Below are 12,775 nucleotides of genomic sequence, written 5' to 3' on the forward strand. Positions count from 1 at the left end.
AAGGACAAAAGGAGGAGGGGGTCGGCCAGTGTCCCGGAAAGAAGGCTGGGGCGCCTGAAGACCAACGCTGAGCTCCCCGAGCAGGAGCAGCCCCCAACCCGCCCCAGGGCGACTGGACCCGGCCGTTTAGGCCACGCCCGGGGAAGGGGGCCTGACGCGCCGTGGGGCGGGGCTGCGGGTGTCGGGTCGCGCTAGCAGCGGAGAACCAAGGGAGCGGAAAATGGCGCCTCGCGACCGGGGTAGTCTTACGATCCTGGTGCGCTGGGCTGCCGCCCTGCTCCTCGCTCTGGGCGTGGAAAGGGCTCTGGCTCTACCCGAGGTACAGAAGCAAGTTTGAGGTCGGGCTGAAGCAGGGTCGATGGCCAGCCGTGCTTCGCGCTCGCCCGCTGCTCCCCCTGCCCCTCTGCCGGCCTGCGGCTCTGATTTTGTCCCTGACGCTTCCCGACCCTGCCCAGCCAGGTCCTATTCCCCAGTGCTCACGTCGTGCAGGCCTTCGGCGCCCCAGTCCTGCTGACTTTCAAAGACCTGTGAAACTTGATCTCGTTCCTTAATTTTAGAATAAGTTCTTTCTAGAGGGGTCCTCTGGCTCTTTGTGCAAGCTCTACGCACGAAAGCCGTGTATCGTGCGGTGGTAGGGCTGTACTTTATTTTGTAATGCTTGATGAGTTCTTTACGTACCGCGGTCCTTTTACACCGGGACAAACTGAGGCTGTCAGATTGAGAAGTCTCTGCAGAGGGCATAATAAATATGTTCGAATAGTAATCTTCAGAAATGAGGACCTTCCCCTGGGCGATGTCTGTTACTGAAAGTCTCTGGGGAGCTGATTGGGCACCGGACTCTAGAGGAAGAAATGGCATCTCCTAGTCTAGCCTGTTAGGAGGGTAGGACACGACCATTTATCGGCCCCGCGTTAGAGGAATTCTGGAAAGGTGTACTGGCAGTTAATTCTTGATCCCCGTTTGTTCTTTTCTTGGCTTTTCTTTCTGGAGTTCTAATGTTTCTTTCTCTTCTGCAGATATGCACCCAATGTCCAGGGAGTGTGCAAAATTTGTCAAAAGTGGCCCTTTATTGTAAAACGACAGGAGAGCTAATGCTACACGCTCGTTGCTGCCTGAATCAGAATGGCACCATCTTGGGGTGAGGGAGAAGACATCCCTGGATATTGGATACAGGCCATTCCTTAGGCTGGCTGCTTTTCTACCCTTATATTATTTTGAGAATCCACCTATTACGGTTTCAGCTGTAACCATCACGCAGGTGTCTACCAAAACTAGATCTCTTTAGGGTCTTTTTACCTTTCCACACCCCAGGTACATATGGGTACCTCTTGCTCTTCCTGTTAAACATTTCCTATTAAGTGCACCCTAACTTCAAACTAAAAATGTGTTTTGCTTCCATTCTCTTCTTCCTTAATCTACCTAAATACTTCTCTATATGAAGCTTTCAGAAAACCAACATTTTCCATTATCACTCTCTTGCTTTGATACTATATTTAGGTAACTGTTTCTTGCTCTCAGGATAAAATTCAAACCATGAACTACCATAGACTAGTCCCAACCCACTTTTCCAACATTATTTCCAATTACTTGTCCACTCAAATCTCCATAAGGGGTATGGCGCCAACCAAATTTGCCTACCCTCAAAGGCATTCTGCCTTTGTTCAGGCCTCTCTCCATACCTGAAATTGCCTTCCTCCACCAAATTAGGACATATCCAACCTTCAATTCCAACATCTTTTGTAAATATTTTCTACTACTATTAAAATCCAGAGTAATACCTTTTTTTAAAACTTCCTGTAATCTTTAGTATATATTTTATACACTGTCCTGTGGTTTCTTTCATATTGTAATTTAATATATACAATGTTTTTATTTTGGGCAGTGGTCTTGTTTCCCTAACCACATTGCAAACCACTCAAAGTCTAAGATACTGTGTTATATATTTTTAACATTCCCCCAGTGTTTGCAGTTTGTAGGCACTCAGTAAATATAGACTAAAGGAATTGACAGCAGTAGATAGTGAAGAAAAAAATGTGGCATGATCCTTAATATCCAGCAGTTTACAACCAATCTGTGATAGAGAATACATGTGGAAAAAATTTCATTTATGTGACTTGTGTTTTTTTTAATTTAAAGGCCCTCTGTGGATCTGAAAATCATAATATGAGATTCACTAAAATAGACAAGAAACACAATTCTTCCAAAAGATGCATAACCTATTAGAACATTGCTGGCCAATAGAACTTTCTGTGATTATGGAAATATTCCATATCTGTACTAACCAGTACAGTAGCCACTAACGTGGTTATTCTATTTGCACTTGAAATATGGCTCGTGCAAATGAGACAGTGAATTTTTAGGTGAATTTTTCTCTATAGAGTCAGGGTCTCACTATATTGCCCAGGCTGGTCTTGAATTCCTAGGCTCAAGTGATCCTCCTGCATTGGCCTCCCAAAGTACTGGAATTGAGTGAGCCACTACACCCAGCCTAAGATTATATTAATTTAAATTTAAGTAGCTACATGTGTCAAGTGGCGACTCTATTGGATAATGCAGGATTAAAATGTCTACCCCAGCACCTAGTGTGTGAGTCTGAACACAGCTGTGTTCAATTACTATTAGCTGAAAAGGGGGTTGTGTAGTCAAATACAAACTGCTGTGGATGAAGAAAAAGGGGAACACACAGTTATGTTGATTACTTTGTGTCCTCAGGCTGGATCTCCAGAACTGTTCTCTGGAGGACCCTGGTCCAGACTTTCATCAGGCACATACCACTATCATCATGTAAGTAGTTAGACACCTCCCACCCAAAAAGCTAATATAGTGTAGGTTGATGGGAAAGTGCTGACAGTGTGTGCTTTGCAGAGATCTGCAAGCAAACCCTCTCAAAGGTGACTTGGCCAACACCTTCCGTGGCTTTACTCAGCTACAGACTCTGTGAGTAAGGGTTTGGGAAGAGAATCAAAGAGGGGCAATGCTGTGAGTTTAGCAACTTTGCATGTTATAACCATATTCGTCTTTAGGATACTGCCAGAAGATGTCAACTGTCCTGGAGGAATTAATGCCTGGAATACTGTCACCTCTTATATAGACAACCAAATCTGTCAAGGCCAAAAGAACCTTTGCAATAATACTGGGAACCCAGGTATGCTGTCTTACCTCCAAGCTTCTGGGAACTGTCTTTTCTTCCTTGTATTTTCCACTTTAGATCAGGAAGACAAAGTTGCTTAAGTGCCTTTCATTCAGAGTTCTGGGGCTCTAACCCTTTTGAAAGAAAAGATCTTAAGGTATTTGCTATTATTGTTACTGTTTTTATCTGTAATCTTTCGTTTCCTTTATCCTAGAAATGATTGAGATAATCTAAGTTGAAACAGATGATTGAGAAATATGCCTAATGAGATGGATGCAGTGATGTTCTCTGTTTCTCTCTGGTCCCCAGAAATGTGTCCTGAGAATGGATCTTGTGTACCTGATGGTCCAGGTTTTTTGCAGTGTGTTTGTGCTGATGGTTTCCACGGATATAAGTGTATGCGCCAGGTGAGGAATTAGGGCTTCTAACTAGGGATACAAGTAATGCATAGAGGAGCACCTCTCAGAAAGGAGAGCCACAGACCAGGAGCTAATACAAATAACCCTCTGGGGAAAAACTATAGAATTGGCCTAGACGAGGTGATATACCTTGGGAATGAATTACGTGTTAGGATGTCGACCTCTGTGTAACGTTGTATGGGATATGTTTTGGTCTGTTATTCACAGGGTTCGTTCTCACTGGTTATGTTCTTCGGGATTCTGGGATCTACCACTCTATCCATCTCCATTCTGCTTTGGGGGACCCAGCGCCGAAAAGCCAAGACTTCATGAACCACATAGGTCTTACCATTGACGAAAGATCAATCTGATCTATCTTAGCCCATCCACGGAGCTCTGCTTCCTAGACAGGCATCTTTGGTCAGTGGATTTGCATCAAGATTGAGGCCGCCATTGGAAGCTGAAAAATTGCACTCCCCTGGTATAGACAAGTACCAGTTCCCATTTGTGTTGTTGCTTAAAATAAACACTTTTTTCTTTTTCTTTTTTTTCCTTTCTGTCTTTCTTTTTAAGTAAAGGCGTCCTGCCTTTAGGTGTTTCTAGCTTTGGGTGGGAGAGACTGCTTTAAGGCAGCCAATTTTTTCAGGTTTCCTCCTGGTTTTGCAGTGCGGATACCACGAGGGCTCATTCCCAGTGGCTCCGCGAGCCCCGCCCCGTACGTGCCCAGCCCCGCCCCTCACGCCGCCGGTGTCCGCGCCGCTGCCGTCTCTGCCGCCGCCAGGCGCGCTCGAGGCTCCTGCGCCTGCCGCGCCCGCCTTCTCTCCAGCGCCCCGCGCCGTTAGCCACGTGGACCGACTCCGGCGTGCCATCCTCACGTGGTTCCAGTGGAGTTTGCAGTCCTTCCCGCTTCTCCGTACTCGCCCCCGCCTCTGAGCTCCCTTCCCATGGCGGCCCTAGTGTTGGAGGACGGGTCGGTCCTGCGGGGCCAGCCCTTTGGGGCCGCCGTGTCGACTGCCGGGGAAGTGGGTAAGCAAGCCCGGGTAGGCTGCAGACCTTATCCCACTCTGTGATGCGCTTCTCCGCCCAACCTTCCCCGTCCAGACCCCGCCATTTTCCCGCCAGCACACCCCCTCCCCCGCATTCGGTGCCCATGGGCCCCAGCGTGTCCACCTCTCGCGACCAAGGCAGCCTCCACTGGGGCGTGCTCCTCGCGCGGGGAATGTTCCTAAGGGTGCTCTGCCGGAGCCCAGCCCTGCTTCTTTCTTGCAGTGTTTCAAACCGGCATGGTCGGCTACCCCGAGGCCCTCACTGATCCCTCCTACAAAGCACAGATCTTAGTGCTCACCTATCCTCTGATCGGCAATTATGGCATCCCCCCAGATGAAATGGATGAGTTCGGTCTCTGCAAGGTAGCCACACCCAGTGCTTTCTCTACATTCCTTTTCAAATCAGCAATTGTTAACTTAGTGAAGTAGGAGACGTTGACACCCTGCTGGGCATCCTTCAGAAAACATACCCACTGAAGTAGTAAGTCAGGGACTAAGACTACTTACTACTAACTAGCTAGGCAGGGGTTGCTAAGTGCCGTGGGAGGCACAGAGTGTTGAAGGCCTCAGAGGAGAAAGCTACGGCCTTTGTTAAGCATTCTGTATGGCATGGTTCAAGGAACGTAAAAGAGGTAATTGTTAGGAATGCAGAAGTCATGAGGAAAAAGCCTGCAGATAAATAAGATACAGTGGACATAGAGGGACTCGAGCCAAAGCAGAGTCAGCTTAATTTGGTAAAGGATCCATTGAAGGTTTTTTGTTGTTGTTTTTTTTTTAAAGTAGCAGAGTCATGTGATGGGAGCAATGCTTTTTAGGACTACATAAATTAGTGGAAAGAGACTGGAAACTAGGGTCACACACTTCGCAGTGACAGTGAGTGCCAGTTTACCTACAAAACCAGTATCATTAATTATCATCTTCTAGACCTACTGACATTGCCCTGTCTGATTTTTTTGCTTTTCAGTTGTGTTCTTACCTCTAGGTGAGAAAACTGAATTTCTTCCTTCAGTGAGGTTTCCCCTCTTCCTTCACCTCTGAAATTTGGAAACTAAGTTGCCCTCTGACAGTTCAAGCATTTAGAAACCAACATATAGTAATTAAGGTAACAGAGAAAGTCAATCTGGCCTAGAGTAGCATTTCTCAAAATTTGTTTTGGCCTCATTGTACACATCTAAGCCTTTAATTCTTTTTTTTTTTTTTTGAGACGGAGTTTTCGCTCTTCTTACCCAGGCTGGAGTGCAATGGTGCGATCTCGGCTCACCGCAACCTCCGCCTCCTGGGTTCAGGCAATTCTCCTGCCTCAGCCTCCTGAGTAGCTGGGATTACAGGCATGTGCCACCATGCCCCGCTAATTTTTTTGTATTTTTAGTAGAGACGGGGTTTCACCATGTTGACCAGGACAGTCTTGATCTGTTGACCTCATGATCCACCCGCCTCGGCCTCCCAAAGTGCCGGGATTACAGGCTTGAGACACTGCGCCCGGCTTAAGCCTTTAATTTTTTTTTTTTTTTTTTTTTTTTTGAGACGGAGTTTCGCCCTTGTTACCCAGGCTGGAGTGCAATGGCGCGATCTCGGCTCACCGCAACCTCCGCCTCCTGGGTTCAGGCAATTCTCCTGCCTCAGCCTCCTGAGTAGCTGGGATTACAGGCACGCGCCACCACGCCCAGCTAATTTTTGTTATTTTTAGTAGAGACGGGGTTTCACCATGTTGACCAGGATGGTCTCGATCTCTCGACCTCGTGATCCACCCGCCTCGGCCTCCCAAAGTGCTGGTATTACAGGCTTGAGCCACTGCGCCCGGCAGCCTTTAATTCTTAATTTGCCTTCCCAGTCACCCTGACACAGGGGAGAAAGCACTCTGGAGAGAGGACATACATACTGTTCTTCCTGGAAAGAAATTTATAGGTTCATCACAGACCTATTAATACACTGCATTCTAGTTGATAATACAGTTTCTTGTGAATTTGATTAACCTGTATCAGTCATCGCTTTTGTCAACTCTAGGCACACTGACAAAATTGAGTTTATAGAACTACAAATTTTAGTCCCTAATAGGACCAGGGTGGGCAAGACCTCCTGGAGCCACTTGTGCGTAAAAAGGAATTACTCCACCTGGCCAGGGAGGGTTCTGCCAAACTATCCTTCAGATTCCTGGACAGTCTCAGAATGCAGGTTCCTTAAACTCTTCATCACTGAGCTGAATGCAGTTTATGCCAATTCCTCCCACATAAACTTTCTGTTTCTGTGTAGCTATTAAATGCTTATCTGTTGAGTAACAAGTTTATCTTTTTTTGGGGGGGGTGGGGGTGGGCAAGATCTCACTTTGTCATTGAGGCTGGAGTGCAGTGACATGATCATGGCTCACTGCCACCTCCACCACCTGAGCTCAAGAAGTCCTCCCAACCCAGCCCCCCAAGCAGCTGGTACTACAGGCACATGCCACCATGCCTGGCTAATTTTTTTGTATTTTTTTGTAGAGACTGGGTTTTGCCACACTGTCCAGGCTGGTATATTATCTTTTTTAAATAATAATCTCAAATGAAGTTTGGGGGTCATGCTTAGTATTGTGCCCTGAACCTTTGTTTGTTTATTTAGTAATGTATTTAATTCAGTTTTTAATCACACCCTATGATTAATATCTTTCTTACATGAATGTTACCTTGTTTTCTGGCTCCGTAAGTCAGAAATAAACATCATGAAGAGAGGGACCTCATCTTTTCTTGCTCATTTCTCTTTTCTCAGCATCTTTTGCAATGCCTGCACCTCAATAAATGTCTAACTGACACCATTTGCCTTGCTCTTGAGTTCTCTTTTTCGTGCCAAAGACACAAATATGTATTCATGATACAGTGTAAATAGCAAGAGAAGAAATGTAGTGCTAAGGAGAGCTCTAAGATGGAGGCACAAGCTGCATTGGGTGAGTGGGAGAGGCTTCACAGAGAAGGGATTTGTGATTTCAGTTTTAGATAAAGGAAGAAACAGGCAGAACACGGTGGCTCATGACTTGTAATCCCAGCACTTTGGGAGGTTAAGGTGGGAGGATCACTTGAGCCCAGGAGTTTGAGAGCAGCCTGGCGACATGGTGAGACCCTGTCACTACAAAAAATTTTAAAAAGTAGCAAGTGGGAGGATCCACACCTATAGTCCCAACTACTCAGGAGGCTGAGATGGGAGAGCCAGGAGTTTGAGGCTGTAGTGAACTGTATGTTCGTGCCACTGCACTCTGTACTCCAGCCTAGGTAACACCCAGACCCTGTCTCAAAAAAAAAAAAAAAAAAAAAATGACTGGTTGCTGTGGCTCATACCTATAATCCCAGCACTTTGGGAGGCTGAGGTGGACAGATCATGAGGTCAGGAGATCGAGACCATCCTGGCTTACATGGTGAAACCCAGTCTCTACTAAAAATACAAGAAGCCAGGCGTGGTGGCACATGCTGATAGTCCTAGCTACTCAGGAGGCTGAGGCAGGAGAATCACTGGAACCCGGGAAGTGGAGGTTGCAGTGAGCTGAGATCGCGCCACTGTACTCCAACCTGGGTGACAGAGTGAGACTCCATCTCTAATTAATTAATTAATTAGAGGAAAATGTCATTTTCAGTGTTGAACTGGGTACCCTGAGCCTGTGGGTTGTGTTTCATATAGGGGAGAGCATTGTCAGTAAAGGGAAATACTTATGCAAAAGCACCAAAAGCTTGGTATATTGAAGGCCATTCAGTGTGGTTGAATATAGGGTTTATGGCCACACAATGGGGATAATACTGTAAAGAAATAATTTGGCCTGAAGTTCCTCACAATCTCTTTCCATCCACAGTGGTTTGAATCCTCAGGCATCCATGTGGCAGGACTGGTGGTGGGAGAATGCTGTCCTACTCCTAGCCACTGGAATGCTACCCGTACCCTGCATGAGTGGCTGCAACAGCATGGCATCCCTGGCTTGCAAGGTATGGTGGCAAGCATAGGCATATCTGGGCAGAGCACAGCATGCCTGGATGGAAAGAAGGTTTCTGTAGTCTGCTGGGACCTGACTCTAAGATTGTGATAGTTGGAAGGTGTAGATTGGAGTTAGGCTGGGGGAAAGAATTGAGCTATCACTTGGAAATTTTCCAACACAGAAAGGAACTCTCTCCTTCCATAATCATCAGCTCAGGACTAATCTTATTTCATCACCACCACTGGATTATTTTGAAGCAAATGTCAGACATCATATCATTTCTTCTACAAATAGTTCAATATCTGTGTAAAAGAAATCTTTTTTAAAAAAAAGTATCATGCCGGGCACGGTGGCTCAAGCCTGTAATCCCAGCACTTTGGGAGGCCGAGGTGGGTGGATCACGAGGTCAAGAGATCGAGACCATCCTGGTCAACATGGTGAAACCCCGTCTCTACTAAAAATACAAAAAATTAGCTGGGCATGGTGGCGCGTGCCTGTAATCCCAGCTACTCAGGAGGCTGAGGCAGGAGAATTGCCTGAACCCAGGAGGTGGAGGTTGCGGTGAGCCGAGATCGCGCCATTGCACTCCAGCCTGGGTGACAAGAGCGAAACTCCGTCTCAAAAAAAAAAAAAAAAAAATATCATAATAACATCATACACTAAAAAAATTAATAATTTCTTAAAACAAGTGTCCAGGCAGTGTTTACAGTTTCCCCTAATTATTTTTTTTGTTTTTTTACTGTTTGTTTGAATCTTGTTCTAAACAGGGTTCATGCATTTGGTTGATATGTCTCGTAATCTGTGGACCTTGTAACCTGTCTGAAAATGGGTCATTTTTCCTGTATCTAGTATCCCATAGTCTGCACTTACTTGGTTTCATTACTCTAATGTTACTTAGCGTATTTGTTTTTACGTTGATATTACTTTCTGTAAATGGATAGATTTAGAGTTGTGGTTCAATTCAGTTGTGATATTTTTGGCAGGAATACTTCATGGTAGTGTTGTTCCATCACAATGGCCTAGGATTTTGGTGCACATAGAACAGCTCTGTGTGACTAGGGCTCTGGAATGGAAGTGCTTCTGAAGTCTAACCTCACAGGTGACTGAGTTGGGGGAGTATGATCCCTAAGACTGTGCTATTTTGACAGGAGTAGACACTCGGGAGCTGACCAAGAAGTTGCGGGAACAAGGGTCTCTGCTGGGGAAGCTGGTCCAGAATGGAACAGAACCTTCATCCCTGCCATTCTTGGACCCCAATGCCCGCCCCCTGGTTCCAGAGGTCTCCATTAAGGTACAGAGGTTGAGTGAGAGAGTTGCAAGCTATAGCACAGTAGTTATATTCTGCCCACAATTGGCGGGGGGTGAACACATGAGAGAATCAAGGGAGTTGCTGCAGGCATATCTTATACCCACCGAGCACAGCGGTCAACTGTTGCCCTTTATTCCTCTATTTCTCAGACTCCACGGGTATTCAATACAGGGGGTGCCCCGCGGATCCTTGCTTTGGACTGTGGCCTCAAGTATAATCAGATCCGATGCCTCTGCCAGCGTGGGGCTGAGGTCACTGTGGTACCCTGGGACCATGCACTAGACAGCCAAGGTGAGTAGCTGGGGCCTGTTCAGGGCCTCAGACAAACAGCTCGGTTGGAAGATATGTCCCTTGGTCCAATTGCTAAAAGTCAAGATGAGTTGCAGTGAAGAAGATAGACATTGAGACTTACATTCTCATGGGGGCTGCAGGTGTGTCTCCTCTAGTTGAAATACTGATTTTGATGTCATCTTTTCTGCCCACTCCAGAGTATGAGGGTCTCTTCTTAAGTAATGGCCCTGGTGACCCTGCCTCCTATCCCAGTGTCGTATCCACGCTGAGCCATGTTTTATCCGAGCCTAATCCCCGACCTGTCTTTGGGATCTGCCTGGGACACCAGCTATTGGCCTTAGCCATTGGGGCCAAGACTTACAAGATGAGGTGGGACTTGTTGGGAGCAGAAGGGGCCCACACTTGTGGCATGATGGGTGGGGTGTCTCGGGAATGAGAAGAGAGTTGGCATTTATTCGTGTTGAAACAGGAGTGGGGTTTGGCTGGGTGAGGTGGCTCATACCTGTAATCCCAGCACTTGGGGAAGCTGAGGTGGGCGGATCACCTGAGGTCAGGAGTTTGGGACCAGCCTGCCCAACATGGTGAAACCTCATCTCTACTAAAAATGGAAAAATTGGCCAGGTATGGTAGCAGGCACCTGTAATCCCAGCTACCCTGGAGGCTGAGGTAGGAGAATTGCTTGAACCCGGGAGGCAGAGGTTGCAGTAAGCTGAGATCATGCCTTTGCACTCCAGCCTGGGCAACAGAGGGAGACCCTGTCTCAAAAAAAAAAAAAAAAAAAAAAAAAAAGGAAACAGGATCAGGGCTACTGAGAATAGGAGATCAGTGAGAGCTGGGGTAGGTTCAGTAATGAAGAGAGGGTGAGCAGGGCCTGTGACTCAGCATGCTTCTACCTCCAGATATGGGAACCGAGGCCATAACCAGCCCTGCTTGTTGGTGGGCTCTGGGCGCTGCTTTCTGACATCCCAGAACCATGGGTTTGCTGTGGAAACAGACTCACTGCCAGCAGACTGGGCTCCTCTCTTCACCAATGCCAATGACGGTTCCAATGAAGGCATTGTGCACAACAGCTTGCCTTTCTTCAGGTGAGCCTGGGTGACTGGGTCTGTGCAACTTCGAAGCCCTGTGGGCCTTGGTGATAGAAAAGGAAAGCACGGCACTAGACCCGAGTCCTCTGTCCCACTACCCACCTCCAAGGCTGCCAGTGTCGTACCAGGGACCCCGATGGTTTTCATGATGTGATCTCTTCAACAGTGTCCAGTTTCACCCAGAGCACCAAGCTGGCCCTTCAGATATGGAACTGCTTTTTGATATCTTTCTGGAAACTGTGAAAGAGGCCACAGCTGGGAACCCTGAGGGCCAGACCGGTAAGATCCTGAGTAGAACTGGGTTGTGGACCTCAGAACAGGGTTGGCTCCAGGATGGGCGTAAGATGGACATGCCCTGGGAAACTCCTAGATGTTGGGAGATTAAGGGGATTGGGGGTGGGTGGCAACCAAGCCAGGATATCGTTTAATCTTCAGTTGAAAGGAACTCCAGAGTCCTGGGGGTTCTGGTCCTCCCTCTGCTACTCATTAGATGTGTAATTTGCTCTGGACCCTTCTGAAAGCGACAGAACTAATCCAGATGACCTCTTGGGTCCCGCTCAGCTCACAACCTTCTTTGCTTCCACAGTTAAAGAGCGGCTGACTGAACGCCTCTGTCCCCCCGGGATTCCCACTCCTGGCTCTGGGCTTCCACCACCACGAAAGGTTTTGATCCTGGGTTCAGGGGGCCTCTCCATTGGCCAAGCTGGAGAGTTTGACTACTCGGGCTCTCAGGTGAAGCATGTCCCTCTCCACTCCTCAATGAGTAGCCCTCAAGAATGGAAAAGAGTCTTAAGGAGAAGGGCTGAGGCATGAACATTGTAGGGAGGAAATGAACTAGATCTGGGGAATGTAAAGAAAAATGTGGTAAGAAATAGAAGTCAGTTATTAGGGGCCAAGAGTACAGAGAGGGAAAGAAGAGGAGAATGCCACTCTAAAACTGTTTTGCAATCTTGCTTCTACAGCAGAGGCTGAGGTGCCATTCTTGTTCTTTTAGGCAATTAAGGCTCTGAAGGAGGAAAACATCCAGACATTGCTGATCAACCCCAATATTGCCACAGTGCAGACCTCCCAGGGGCTGGCTGACAAGGTCTATTTTCTTCCCATAACACCTCACTATGTAACCCAGGTATGACTAGGGCAAGGATGGAATGAAAAGAGGGCTGCGCAGGGGGCCCAGTGGTCACTCTGGGTTGCTAATTCGATTGCCTCTCTACCCCCAAGGTTCTGATGCCTGTAACTCCCCTCTCCATCCTCAGGTGATACGTAATGAACGCCCCGATGGCGTGTTACTGACTTTTGGGGGCCAGACTGCTCTGAACTGTGGTGTGGAGCTGACCAAGGCTGGGGTGCTGGCTCGGTATGGGGTCCGGGTCCTGGGCACTCCGGTGGAGACCATTGAACTGACTGAGGATCGACGGGCCTTTGCTGCGAGAATGGCAGAGATCGGAGAGCATGTGGCCCCCAGCGAGGCAGCAAATTCTCTTGAACAGGTTGGAGGGGTGTTGGGTAAAGTTAGAATGGTGCTGTTTTTTTGGGTAGTGTTATTTTTCCTATATCCGTTTTTCTCTGGGTCAGGCACACC

General features: G+C 47.5%; 2 protein-coding genes across 3 annotated transcripts in view; both read left to right on the plus strand.

Moving 5' to 3' along the window:
- Positions 1-220: 220 nt before the first annotated feature.
- Positions 221-4,070, plus strand: ATRAID (all-trans retinoic acid induced differentiation factor). The gene is made up of 7 exons (XM_003941565.4): positions 221-319; positions 1,017-1,138; positions 2,713-2,784; positions 2,866-2,937; positions 3,024-3,145; positions 3,440-3,537; positions 3,757-4,070. Exons 1-7 carry the CDS (start codon positions 221-223, stop codon positions 3,859-3,861), a joined length of 690 nt encoding a protein of 229 aa, XP_003941614.1. The 3' UTR covers positions 3,862-4,070.
- An 86-nt stretch (positions 4,071-4,156) lies between these two features.
- CAD (carbamoyl-phosphate synthetase 2, aspartate transcarbamylase, and dihydroorotase) overlaps positions 4,157-12,775 on the plus strand; it is a 30,333-nt gene continuing 21,714 nt past the window's right edge. For both annotated transcript variants that reach the window (XM_003941561.4, XM_039461384.2), the window contains exons 1-11: positions 4,157-4,554; positions 4,798-4,937; positions 8,386-8,515; positions 9,654-9,796; positions 9,964-10,105; positions 10,303-10,474; positions 11,005-11,190; positions 11,360-11,472; positions 11,780-11,925; positions 12,188-12,319; positions 12,450-12,683. In XM_003941561.4, the coding sequence (XP_003941610.2) occupies positions 4,473-4,554; positions 4,798-4,937; positions 8,386-8,515; positions 9,654-9,796; positions 9,964-10,105; positions 10,303-10,474; positions 11,005-11,190; positions 11,360-11,472; positions 11,780-11,925; positions 12,188-12,319; positions 12,450-12,683 (1,620 nt within the window). In that variant the 5' untranslated portion in view covers positions 4,157-4,472. The remainder of the gene's footprint in view (positions 4,555-4,797; positions 4,938-8,385; positions 8,516-9,653; positions 9,797-9,963; positions 10,106-10,302; positions 10,475-11,004; positions 11,191-11,359; positions 11,473-11,779; positions 11,926-12,187; positions 12,320-12,449; positions 12,684-12,775) is intronic.

Source organism: Saimiri boliviensis, chromosome 1 (genome assembly GCF_048565385.1).
Source record: "Saimiri boliviensis isolate mSaiBol1 chromosome 1, mSaiBol1.pri, whole genome shotgun sequence".
NCBI classification, from domain to species: Eukaryota; Metazoa; Chordata; class Mammalia; order Primates; family Cebidae; genus Saimiri; species Saimiri boliviensis.